Source organism: Peromyscus maniculatus, chromosome 11, assembly GCF_049852395.1.
Source record: "Peromyscus maniculatus bairdii isolate BWxNUB_F1_BW_parent chromosome 11, HU_Pman_BW_mat_3.1, whole genome shotgun sequence".
Classification (NCBI taxonomy): Eukaryota; Metazoa; Chordata; class Mammalia; order Rodentia; family Cricetidae; genus Peromyscus; species Peromyscus maniculatus.
In genome coordinates this window covers 61888969-61902927 of record NC_134862.1, presented here as the reverse complement: position 1 = coordinate 61902927, position 13959 = coordinate 61888969, and the positions used below count along the sequence as shown (strand labels likewise).

General features: G+C 37.8%; 1 protein-coding gene across 15 annotated transcripts in view; it reads left to right on the top strand.

The window, feature by feature from the left end:
* Smg7 (SMG7 nonsense mediated mRNA decay factor) overlaps positions 1 to 13959 on the top strand; it is an 81903-nt gene that overhangs the window by 26107 nt on the left and 41837 nt on the right. For 5 of the 15 annotated variants that reach the window (XM_076547626.1, XM_076547630.1, XM_015998548.3 and 2 more), the window contains one exon: positions 10152 to 10290. The exons of the other annotated variants lie outside the window; for them this stretch is intronic. In XM_076547626.1, coding sequence (XP_076403741.1) covers positions 10238 to 10290 — 53 coding nt within the window. In that variant the 5' untranslated portion in view covers positions 10152 to 10237. The remainder of the gene's footprint in view (positions 1 to 10151; positions 10291 to 13959) is intronic. 15 annotated transcript variants of the gene reach the window in all.

The window sequence follows — 13959 nt, the reverse complement described above, 5'->3', positions numbered from 1 at the left end:
CATTTGGGAGGAGACAGAACATTTAAACCAAAGCTTACGTAGTTAAAAGTTACTCCATTTACTTCTAAATTTTCTTTGAGAAATATTATAGTAAATCTCCAATCTATTTTGGATCAGTTTTGTATATGTTGTGATATATTACTTGAGGTTGTTTTCTAGTTAAATTTTTTTCATCCAGTTGATCTAGCATCATTTGTTGAGAAATTTTTTTCTCCTTTAAGTTGGTGCTTTTGTCAAAAGTTGCCTCTGTAGAAAAACACGTATTTACATACACATATACATAAGTGTCTTTGTCAGTGCTTTATTTGCTGTGAAGAGATATCATAACCACAACAACTCTTAGGATAAGAAAACATTCATTGGGGCTTGCTTACAGTTTCAGAGGTTTACCATTATCTGTGAGAAGCATGGCGGCACTCAGACGGACAGTGTGCTGGGTAGGTTCTGTATCTCCATCCACAGGCAACGGGAAGAGAGCCACTAGGCCTGTGTTGGGCTTCTGAAGCCTCAAAGCCCATCCCCAGTGATGAACCTCCTCCACAAGCTCACATCTACCCCAACAAGGTCACTCCTAGTCCTTCTAAGGAGTGCCACTCCCAGATGACTAAGCATTCAGATACATAAGCCTGTGGACACCATTCTTTTTTTTGTTTTTAATTTTAATTTTTTTATTCATTACTTACACTCATAATATTAATCACATTTGTGGTATTCATAGATTTCATTCGCAGTGTTCATTCAATTTTATATATAATTTATATGTACAAAATATATATATATATATTTTAATTTTAAATGTCGAGTGTCATTTCTTGAAGGGGGTAGGAGGTTAAACACAGGCTAACAGCACAATGGGAGGACCCCGGAGGGCAGAAGTTCTCGACTGATGTTTTACAATCTTGCATCTAAGCTGTTAACGCCCATTATTCAGGATACACAGATGAGGAACTTCCCTTAAGTATTCAGGAGGGTGGAATCTGGCAGGGAATTAGCATTGGGAGGATATCAAGGTCAAGGTGTGGACGCCATTCTAATTCATACCACCACAATAAGCACATCAGTAGATGTTTATGTTTGCCTCTTGATCTTTATATCCCCCTTACATTCCCTTGCTTACTATAGCTCTTTAGTAGATCTTTGTTTTATTTTGTTTTTTTTTTTTTTTTTTCTGAGATGGCTTTTCTTTGTATAGCTCTAGCTATCCTGGAACTCCCTCAGTAGACCAGGCTGGCCTTGAACTCAGCGATCCACTTGCCTCTGCCTTCTGAGTGCTGGGATTAAAGGCATGAACCACCACTGCCCAGCTTTAGTAGGTTTTGAAATCAGGTAACATACAAATTCCTAGACATTGTTCACTTAAAAAATTGTTACCATTATAAATGCTTGTGTTTCCAGATAAACATGAAAATTGCCTACCAGTTTCCACAAAAATCATATGCTGGGGTTTTTATTGAAATTGCATTATAACTATAGATCATTTGGTGGGTAATTACAGGTGAATTACAAAGAAATGGCTTTTGGTTCTCACTTATTTTCTGTACATTGTTTTCTTCATTTCATTTGATTTGAATGGCGTGTACTCCTTTGTCCGGTTCTTAACAGTGGGTGCTTAGATCAGTGCTTTCGACTTTTCTGTATAAACTCTCAAAGCTCTGAGTACCTACCTTCCTGCTGCCTTTGCTGCATACTACATGTTATGCACATTTTCATTTTCATTTGGTTTATTACATTTTCAAATATCTCTTGGAATTACTCCTTTGATTTTTGGTTCTTTAGAAATAAATTTGCAGCTGGCTTTCCAAATTAATTTATATTTGTGTGATTTTAGTTCCCTTAAATTTATGAAAACTTGTTTTATGGTTCAGTTTATTATCTATCTCAGTGACTTCATGTGCACTTGGAAAAAAAGTGTTTTCTTGGGCAGGATATTCTATAGATAATAGGTTGGTTGGTAGTATTCATCTAACCTTACTGGTTTTCTGCCTTGTTTATCCTACTATTTACTGAAAGATGAATTTTGAAGTGTCTAAATAATTGTAGATTTTTTTGTTTTTCTTCTTTGTTTTATTTCTACTCATTATGTGTTAGTATAAAATGTTATAACACTAGATTTTCATTTCATTCCCTCCTTCCGTGTGTGTGTGTGTGTGTGTCTGTGTGTCTGTGTGTCTGTGTGTCTGTGTGTCTGTGTGTCTGTCTGTCTTTGGAGACAGTGTCTCATCTTGCCCATGCTGGAGACTTCAGCATGCTTCAGCCTCCAAAGTCCTAGAATTAAAGACATACACCACCATGCCTGACCTCATTACTCTCCCCTTCTTTTTGCCTGGTACTGTTGGCAAACATCTATATTTGTTTTGATCTCTATAATTAGTACTTTTTGCTTAAAGTAGACCATAATTTTTTAAAAATTTAAAGCAAGAAGTAAAATGCTATTTTTGTTTTGTTTTCGAGGCAGGGTTTCTCTATGTAGCCCTGGCTGTCCCGGAACTCACTCTGTAGACCATGCTGGCCTCAAACTCACAGAGATCCACCTGCCTCTACCTCCCGAGTGCTGGGATCAAAGGTGTGTGCCACCACCGCCCGACTGTAAATTACTTTTTTTTTTTTTTTTTTTTTTTGGTTTATCAAGACCAAGGGTTTCTCTGTGTAGCTTTGCGCCTTTCCTGGATCTCACTCTGTAGCCCAGGCTGGCCTCGAACTCACAAAGATCCGCCTGGCTCTGCCTCCCGAGTGCTGGGTAAAATACTATTTTTATATTTACTCATAGATCTATTATTTGTTGAAATTGTCACCTCTTTGCTTAGTTTCACATTTCCATTTGGTATGTTCTTTAATCCTGAAAAGCTTTTGTTTTAATACTCTTTGTGTATGTTGATCTGTTGCCATAAAAGTTCTTAGTTCTTGTACTTCTGAAAATGTTATTTATTTTCCCTTTGATTTTGAAAGGTATTTTTGTTGGATATAAAATTAAATTGGTTGAGGTTTTCTTCTTTTTTCTGCACTTTGAAAATGATGCCTCTCACTTGCCTTTTTCCTGATAGGAATTCAGCCATGGTTCTTACCTTTATTATTTCTTACAGAATATGTTTTTATTTTCTTTATTTCCTTTTAAGGTTTTCTTCTATTAAAATGACTCCATAGGTTTTCTTCTGTGGTTAAACATTTGCAGTTTATTGAACATTTTAATCTTTGGGTTATCAGTTTGGGGAAATACTTGATCTTATCAGGAAAATTGAAAATCTGAATTGTGATATTTGAATAACAAACACAAGTTTATGTTCTGTTTGACCTTTATGTATTAGGATACTACTAAAGAAAGTGGGATAGCATGAAGACTTGACACATAATAGCCCTTAATATTGTATATTCATGTGTTTTTTTTTTTTTTTCTATGACCAGCATTTGACTCTAGGCCAGAGAAGGCTATAGAAGTTTTTTTTTTTTGGTTTTTCGAGATAGGGTTTCTCGGTAGCTTTGCGCCTTTCCTGGAACTCACTCTATAGACCAGGCTGGCCTTGAACTCACAAAGATCCGCCTGTCTCTGCCTCCCAAGTGCTGGGATTAAAGGTGTGTGCCACCACCGCCCAGCGAGTTTTTACTTCTGATGTCTTAGTTTTTTCCAGGAACATTCTACAGTTGCCATGGAAGTATGTATGTGATAGTTCTTCTATATCATTTATGCCAAAAAATTATAGAATACCCATGCTTTGTGGTAATTGTCTTTTTAACCAAAACATTTCTAAAATTGGGAAGGTTATTTAGGGGAGAGAAGGGTATAGAGAGACCTTCTAGCTTGAGCTAGAAGCTAAAAGATTCCTGGACTTATTCAGATTTAATAAAAGGACACGTGTAGGCGGATTACATGCTGCTTGAAATGGCAGCTTAAATCATAAGCAGTGGTCAATATTTATGATTAAGGTGTGACTACATGAGCCATTGAAAATGAGATGTGTATAATGAAAATGTTTAGGCTGTTTGAATCCCAGTGCTAAGTCTTTGAAGCCTTTGGCAAGTTTCCTATAAAGTCTTTCTTTATAAAATTGGAGAAATTTCAGGTTGCTATGAAAAACTCTGAATTATTTGTATATTTTATTGTATGTATAGTAGGTTCCCAGGAATTATTAGTATTTATTTTCTCTAAATTTACTGTTAATTTTATTTAGTTCAGGAACTGTTGGAACCCACTAGGTTTTCTGGTGGCTGTACCCAGCAGGACTGCATAAGAGGTTGATTAGACCACAGGCCTGGGTACCAGGTGACTGTAACTAGCAAGGGGGGAGGTCTTTTGCTCCACCCCTTGGCATTGTTATAAACTGACCTTTGAATAAAGTTCTGGGCCCGTGGATAAGCGTCCAGGCCCACCCGAGCCTATCCAGTGTTTTCTGTTTCTTTCCTCTCTATTTCTAACTAAGTCTCTTATCCCTCATTCCTCAAGAGTTCCTGGAGTAAATAAGTTGTGGGGGCTGGTCCCCCACAAGGAACTTTTTTCTTTTATGCATATTTTATGTATGTCTGGTAGTACTGGGAATTGAACCCAGGTTCTTCATGCTAGGCAAATGCTCAGCCATTAAATTATACATCTCTATGTCCCCCACCCCCTTTTCAAGAATTTTATTTATTTATTTTTTATTATTTTTTTAAATTTATTTATTTATACAGATCTCATTACAGATGGTTGTGAGCCATCATGTGGTTTCTGGGAATTGAACTCAGGACCTCTGGAAGAGCAATCAGTGCTCTTAACCTCTGAGCCATCTCTCCAGCCTCAAGAATTTTATTTTAAAACAAACTGGTCTTGAACTTGTAGCCCAGACTGCTTTCGAGTTTTGGTCCTCCTGCACCAGCCCCTCTCAGGTTGCTGTTGTGCCGTCATTCCCAGGCATACAGAATATTCAGAAGACCCGTGGCTATGAGGAAATGGATTTCATCCATTTTTTTCCCTCTCTGTTGGATCTTTCTTACATTGTTTCTTATCCTATCCTATCTTATAAAGAAATGGTATGTATCCATCTTAAAAAACCCTTTTGTAAGCTGGGAGAAATGGCTGAGACAGGAGGATTGCCATGAGTTCGGTGCCAGCCTGGGCTACAGAGCAAGGCCCTGTCTACACTCAGTCACAGTTGAAGACAATCCATAGTCACTGTCTTAATGCTCCACTTTTCCAAAGAAAGGCTTTGTTTTACTATGATCCTCAATGTAGACATAGCTAAATCCAGTGATCAGTTTGTAGACTTCATCTCGCTTTTTAATCTTTGAGCAGCATTTAGAGGTTCTGCCTTTTTGACACATTTTTTTCCATTTGGCTTCTAGAATAATCATGTTCAACAATTTCATCTGTTTTCTATCCTCAGTGTAGTTTCTGATTTGTCTCAGACTTCTGTCCTCTGACACTCTTCTTTCTCTCAGTGCTACCCTGGGCTTCAAACAAATCATCACATCTGTATACTGGTTACTTGGGGACGAGCACCAGTACTCACTGTTTCCTTTAAACCCAGATCCTAAAAGAGACACTGACATTTCTCCGCATATCTAAAAATCTCTGATTTTATCGTTATCAAAAATAATAGCAAGTGCCTTTATACAGCATCAGCTGCCAAGTATTGTTGACCCCCCCCAGTGAACTCTCCTTCTAACACCTACTTCTATTGTCTTCTCCCTTAATAAGTGCTAAAGTCTCCCAGTTTTTTTCTACTGAAAACCATGGAACCATCTTGATCCATGATGTCCCATACCCCAGCATCAGTCTGTTGACAGATGTTATTTGCTAGAGTCTGCTCACATCTACCATCTCATCATGGCTGCCTGTTGGTGAGTCAGTCAGTGTTTAATATAACAGCTCAGTGGAACCTGATAAATCTAAGGCAGGTCAGATCATGTCTTCAGTTCCAGAGATTTTGGCTCAGAAGCCTTCATCTCTCAGGCTAGCTCAAGTTGGTGCTGACCTTCATGGTCTAATTCATCCGCTCTTGGATGGCTGTAATAGTTGAGAAGGTGAGGTCTGTTTTAAGTGGTCTCTGGTCCCCATCTAACAGATGATGTTAGAAAAGGGCGAGCACAAATGCCCGTCAAGTCTCTGTCAAAAGAAATGACAGGACAAACCAAGGTCAGTGTGTGAAGAGAGTTGAGAAGAGTGCAGATGTCAGGAAGTATGTGATCACTCTATGTGACCTGTGTCAGGTTTAGTTTGTTACATTATTTGATTATGGGACCCATTTCTTAGATCAGATAGGAAAGTCAATAAAAAAGGGAGCTGTCTCAATAAAATGGAGAATGTGGGCTAAGTAATGGTTTCTGGTAAACGTTTGATTTTTCCATCTCTTTTAATTCCAGGGATCACCTGAAAGTACTGTAACAGGTCCTCTTTGTAGTTAACTCGGTGTCTTAAATATTGCTGCCAGCTCTTTAATTCACTTGCTCACCTCCCATATCATCTTCCTACTGCAGGTTAGGAAGTTGGACTTTCCTAATCTAAATGTATTTGGTACTTTACATTATATAAAGGACTATGATTACTTTTCCAATGTCAAAGGATAGAATCAAAACTCCTGTTTTTGTTTTTTTCCTTTCTTTTAGACTTAAAAACATTTTCAGAGCACTTTTAGGCCCTCGCTGAAGTTATTTCTGTCACCATAGTTTTCTTTTCCGGTTTTTCATACAGTTAAAAATCACATTTAGCTGTTTCAGATTGACTTCTTTCCCTTAACAATATGTGTTAAGGTCTCTTTCTCCTTTTTCATATGCTAAATAATCAATAGTTGTCAGGATGTACCATAGACTATTCACCTGTTGCAGAGCATCTTGGTTGTTTCCAGGATTTGATAATAATGAATAAAATTGCTGTAAGCATCTGTGCACAGGGTGTGTAGACACAAGTTTTCATTTTGTTTGTATAGGTGCCGGAAGCACAATTTCTGAGTTGTATGATGGGTGTCAAGTGTAAGAAGCTGCCAGACTGTTGTGCATTGGTTGTCCTCCTCTGTGCTACCATTAACAGTCAGGGAGAGTGCCTGTGGAGGGAGCCACGTCCCCATCGGTGCTTTGGATTTGACCATTTAATAGCACAAAGGGTCTCCTTTTTCTTTTCATTTGCATTAACACAAGTTCAGTTATATTTTCTACTCCTTCAAATCTGGACCCTTTTGGGTGTTCTGTTAATCCTGCTTCTGCTATTCACATACAAATATCTGTTTACTTCACTATTGGTTTTTGTTTTGTTTTGTTTTTCGAGACAGGTTTCTCTGTGTAGCTTTGCGCCTTTCCTGGGACTCACTTGGTAGCCCAGGCTGGCCTCGAACTCACAGAGATCTGCCTGCCTCTGCCTCCCGAGTGCTGGGATTAAAGGTGTTCGCCACCACCGCCTGGCTATTTTTTTTTTAATTTTTTTTATTTTTTTTTTATTTTTTTGGTTAAGATTTTATTATTCATGTATGTGTATGAGTGCTTTATCTGTATGTACACCTGCAGGCCAGAAGAGGGCATCAGATCCCACTAGAGATGGTTGTGAGCCACCATGTGGTTGCTGGGAGTTGAACTCAGCACCTCTGGAAGAGCAGACAGTGCTCTTAACCACTGGGCCATCTCTCCAGCCCCTCACTATTGTTTTTAAGGCACTCTTCTGGCTGTTTATCTATCATGATGCTAATTTAATTAAAATTGCTTTCTTTTTTATTTTTCCTCTGTTGTAGGACATGTTTATTCATTTTAATGTTTTAAGTTTGCTTTGCTTGCATAGTTCAGGAAGGTATAGGTGTTATTACAAAGAATCGAGTGTTTTTTAAAAGGCTAATTGAAAACTGTTGCTCTGGTATATCTCATCTAATCTAAAAATTGAGATCAGAAGAAATAACCTTTCTTGTTGTTGATGGCCAAATCTAGATCTTGTTTAATTAATGGAGACTTTTGAACTGTTTTATTGTGTGTCTCATGTTTTAATTTTTGTACAATTATTTACTGTTTGATACATACTACATAAATCCACTTGGATGAAAGCAGAATCTGAATTTTTAGAGAGACAAGTAAATGCTCATGTGTTTCTTTAGTTATATAAGGTGGTGTATTTCCTTAAAAAAAAAAAGTCTGATATTCTTGGTTCTCAGATTTCTTGTTTTTATTTTAATTTTTTTCTGAAGTAACTAAAAACTAGTATCAGGCTTTTAGTAACCAAATGTTAGGATCCTGACTTTAAATTGAGACATCGTCCACATTGATTTATATTTATTTGGGTGAATGTCATTGTAAGTACCATGCTGGGTGGTGTGTGTGTGTGTGTGTGTGTGTGTGTGTGTGTGTGTGTGTGTGTGTGTGTGTGTGTAGAAAAATGTATAAACAAATGATTTATTTGTATAGTGCTGTAGTGAAACTGCATGCACACAGGCACTGGAATAATTGGCTAACCACACCTTTCAAGCAGGAGTTACTCAGTTTTTACTCTAGCCAGGAGTGGGTTGGCCAGATGAGGAAATGAGAGAACATTCCAGGTTGAGTGGAAGCACAGATGAAGATGCAGGTGCTGAGAGGCAGAGTAGCAAGAAATTAAGAGTAACAATTCGAGGCTCTCCAGGTCAGGGTCAGAGCTTTGCCATCTGATTTGCTATGTCAAGGAAGTTAGAATTGCTTTGTCGCATTCTTTCCCATGAATATATGCTTTAAAAGTATAGCAACAAAGCCCCTTCCTGCACGTTTGACATTTCTGTTAAGACATAGTTTATTGCTTAAAATTATGAAAACCCTTATGTTCTATCTAAAATTGATTAATAGGAGTTTCTAGCTTCACTTTCCTAATTTGTAGAAGAAAGTAGTATTTATGTTTTTTTGGCTGGCTGGGAGTTGTAATTAACTATAAATGATAAAGATAAATGCAATAGTGGGTGACTTTTTTTTTTTTTCAGTGCTTACAGTAGCAATGACTTGTGTTAGTCTCCTTTATCCTCAGAACATCTCAGTGAGGTGGCTTGTTTAATTATCTCCATCTTCTAACCAAACTGGGATGTAGAGCAGTGATTCATCTTGTGGTATATGGCTTGCAAATAGACGAGCTTCATTTGAACCTAGCTAGTCTAAGAAGACGCATAGCAGTGTCTCTTCTTATGCCCCCATTCTGTGAGATTATATATAATGAACACTTCAGTATAATGTTTAGCACATAAGAACTATAAATTTAAATAATAATCAATAGCCAGTAATTAACTCACTTTGCCCAAGTCTTTTGAGTTAGTACCTCAGGAAATTGTTTTTTCCTGTGACTTACTTTCTATCACACTAGCACATGATTCTGGAGCCACGCCCTCACCCCACCCCCCCAGCTGAGGACTGAACCCAGGGCCTTGCACTTGCTAGGCAAGCACTCTGTGCTAAATCCCCAACCCCTGGAGCCACGCTTTTTAACCACTACCTTCTATTACCTGCTTCTTTGTTGATCTGTGTATATGTTCTGTATTACATCACTAGCAAGGACTGTTTGTTGCCTAGTTTATCAGTGCATATTCCTCCCTTAATGCAGTGTGGTCTCACATAAAAATGACCAAGTACTGTTCAGTGACTAAATGAAAACCAAAAAACCTGACCTCTGCTGATCTTAGAATTTAAACATCCTTCATACCACCTCACCTGTACCTGTGGTTTAATTGCTTTTATGTGATTTTCTATTGGTTAAGAGTCTATCTGTTGTTGGGCAGTGGTGGCACACGCCTTTAATCCCAAAACTCTGGAGGCAGAGGCAGGCAGATCTCCGTGAGTTCCAGGACAGCCAGGGCTGTTGACACAGAGAAACTCAGTCTAATAAATAAATAAATAAATAAATAAATAAATAAATAAATAAATAAATAAATAAATATAAAAATCTATCTGTTTTGATGTTATATATACCAGGGCAGTCTCACTCTGCAGATCCCTGGTAGGAAACTGATGTCACACTATCCTGTAGAGATCACTCAGCTTGTAAACATTGAAGCACATGAGAGCAGTGTTTAGTGTCTAAAACAAAACCTGTTAGAAATATATACAAAACAACATTTAAAGATGTTTTAAGAAACTAATATAAAAAGGAGAAAAATTTTGTCATTAAGTCATTTCAAATTTTTAAAAGATTTTCCCCAGGGGCATTCTCTTATTTTTTTGTGTTAACTCATATTTTCCTCCTCTCCTCTATCTAGAGTGTCTTAAACCATTCTACCTTGTGAGAAATTGGATGTTCTTGCAGATAGTCATTGTGGGAGAAAAACGTTTCATTTAGTCCCAGATGAGGACCGAAAACTTGAAATCAGAGGAGCATCTGAAATCAAGTAATATTAGGTAGGATAAAAATTACAAGGGATTTCTGCATTGTTATTAATTGCCAAAGTGTATATTACATTTTTAATATTCAATGGACATTGCTAAAAGAATTTGAGACTTTCTGAAGGATGTGGAAAAGATATGCTAAAGATTCTATTTTTGCTTATGTGGCTTTGTGAGAAATTAAGCTAGGTTTACTTTGACATTAACATTGATACCTTGTGGTCCAAGGAAACTTTTTAAAATGTACTGAAATACATTTCAGGAATTTTTATGTTTAGATATAAAGTGAGTATTTATAAGCCTAGAGACATGTGATTCGTCTTTTTCATATGAAATGTTTCCTTTATTTTTATCTTATGTATATGGGTGTTTTGCCTGCATGTGTGTATGTGTGCCACAAGCATGCAGTATGCAGAGCACAGAAGAAGGTGTTGGATACCCTGGGACTGGGATTAGAAATGTGTGAGCCACCAAATGTCAGTGCTGGGAAATGAACCTGGGTCCTCTGGGAGAATAGCCAGTGCTTTTAATTGCTGAGCTGTCTTTCAGCCTCCTGAAATTTGTCTTGCCAATTATTTTTTAGAGTCAAAGAAAATTTCTTTTACAATATTTAGTGATGTTATTTGAACACAGAAAACATCAGTCCTGGATTCTATATGTCAGCATGGATGCAATTAAAGGTCACAAAGACCTTGAGAGTTTTGTGATAATGTAGTCCAGAAGACCTCTTCTACATGACCAGTTGGTAACTCTGGCTGTAGCATCTTAATAATGACAGCACGTCTGATTACTATCAGAGATGTGGCTTTACACTTAGAGGTGATGGTATGTGGATACCATCTGTATGTGGATACCATCTGTATGTGGATACCATGATTGATGGTGACATTTGTAGCTACTTCATTTCAGAAAACCTGCTTCATTTTTATAATGCTCATGAGCTCTCGTTCTGGAATTAGATTGCAAGGTGGAATCAGAGCTCTGCTACTTTCTAATCCTGTGACAGTGAGAAAATGATCTCATCCCTCTGCCCATTTCCTCATCAGCAAAATGTGCACATTACTACTTACCTGATAGAATGACAGAAATTTCAAGTTGTTTGCTTGTTTTCAGTGCTGAGGGTCAAGTGTGGACTATTGGACATGGCTCAACAAGCATTTTACCATTGAGTTACATCCCTACCTACCCGTTTTGGTTTGGTTTGGTTTGGTTTTAAAGTAGAGTCCAGTTGCCTCTTTCTCGGGACTACCGGTGTGTTACAGGCATGTACCTCCGTGCCAGGTGGAGTGTAAAGATTCTGTAATAGATGAAATCATGACAAGAAGACCTAGCAAATAATACATTATCAAATGATATTATTAGGCTTTTAATTTTAACTGTTGTCAGCATGGTGTTTCAGTCATTTATTATTTGCTTCATATGTTATCAAGTCTCAAGTTTTTAAATATTACCTTGAAATAATTAGATATAATCATAACTGTTGTTTAGAGAGAAGTGATGAAACATCCTGACTAAGTTCTTTTGTGTTCTCTGTGTCTACCACTGATGTTATTTTCTATTCATATTAAAAATATATTGGTTTTATTTTCTGTCCATGTGAGAACATGATTTTATGGCATCTAAAGAGCTTAAGCATTATGTGGAGGTGAAGAACTGGGGTTTTTGACTGCCACTTGGATCCATTGTCTTTAATCCTTTGTGTTCTTTCCGAAGCGACCCAGGAAGCAGTAGGGAAGGGACACTTGATTATAGTTAGGATCCCGGGTAGCAGGTAGTTTGGTGGTCACTGATTGTTGTGCTTTGAGATGCCACTTAGCGTGCTTTGTCTCATTTACTCTTCAGAACTGTCATCTCTAAGTGCCTGCCTGGACACTTGAGTGTTCTCAAGTACCCACTGTCCAAGCTCACTAGCTGAAATGATGATAGTCTGCATTGTCTCCCTTTCCTAGTTTAACTTGGGAGAGTTCTTGGAAAGGAGTTCTACTTAGCAGTATTATCGCGATCTCATTTCCATTCTTGACCTTGAATCTATGCTTCATACATCTGGTGTCATTTTCCCATGTGTGTTATGTGCCCTGTATGCATGCAGTGCCCACATATGCATGCAGTAACCTAATAGTGCTGCTATACTCTCACTTTGAATTCAGCATTGATTTCCTATTACAGGACTGAATTTGAACTCTTGTTATTTTTCAAGACAGGTCTCGGTGTAGTTTTGGTGCCTGTCCTGGATCTAGCTCTGTAGACCAGTCTGGCCTCAAACTCACAGAGATCTGCCTGGCTCTGCCTCCAAGAGCTGGGATTAAAGGTGTGCGCCACCACCGCCAGGCTGAATTTGAACTCTTTTTTTGTTTGTTTGGTTGGTTGTTTGGTTGGTTTTTCAAGACAGGGTTTCTCTGTGTAGCTTTGCACCTTTCCTGGATCTCGCTCTGTAGACCAGGCTGGCCTCGAACTCACAGAGATCCTCTTGGCTCTGCCTCCCGAGTGCTGGGATTAAAGTGTGCGCCACCACCGCCCAGCAAATTTGAACTCTTAAACACAGCATGCAAGTCTTCTCATAATCTGCTACCTTCCTTGGTTCTCTAACTTCATCTGTAGGTTTTGACTTTGTACTTATCTTTGTCTGTTTTACTGTTTTGTCTTTGGCTCTCCTTGAAATTCGTAGATCAGAATGGACCTTCAGAAACTATATCCACGTACTCAAAGAGTATATATAGGTCATGGAGTGAATGAATGTATGGTATAGAGCAGTGGTTTTCAACCTTCCGAATGCTGCAAGCCTTTAATCCAGTTCCTCATGTTATGGTCACCCCCAACCATAAAATTATTTCATTGCTCCTTCATACCTGTACTTTTGTTACTGTTATGAATCGTAATGTAAGTCTCTGATATGCAGAATATCTGATATGTGACCCTGTGAAAGGATCATTCAATCCCAAAAGGGGTCACAACCCACAGGTTGAGAGATGCTGTTGTAGAGTATTGGCATGCACAAAGATTTTATACACTGAGAGAAAGCAAATTCACATTTTTGTTAACCTGAACTGAAGAAAACTCTTAGTAACAGCATCTTTCCTAGAGTTTCTTCTGAATGACAGTTAACAGTACAACAGTAGTTTATTTTTCTCCAGTTAATTTGTTATTAGAAAACTTGCTGTCTAGAGAGCTATATATTTATGTGTTTCTGTGTGTTCATAAGTACATACTCACCTTACGGTATTTGGCTTATTATTTGGCATAATTTGTTATGATTTGGTTCTTATGTTTATGACTATAGGTAAATATAGTAATTATCCCAAATTGTTCCTTAAAACGATATGTTGAACTAGTGAACAAAGTTAACTTAACCCACCTTGGCTCTTGCTTGGTAGGGGAAGAAAAAAAGAAACCCAACTACCCTAGCCACTTCTCCCAAATAAGAGAGTGCCTTAGCATTGGGGTGTTTCGTTTGGATAGCTGTGACTTTAGAATGGTTTCTGATTTTTTTATCTATCTATCTATCTATCTATCTATCTATCTATCTATCTATCTATCTATCTATCTAAAAGCAGAGAAAGTGGGTCTGAGGTTCAAGTAGAAAAACCTTTATTTTACGTGTCCCAGTGCTATGGGCCATTACTAGCGTTTAGTTTTACTTTTACTTTTAATTTCTTAGACTCAGAAGAGCTTAGCTGTAGTGATTAG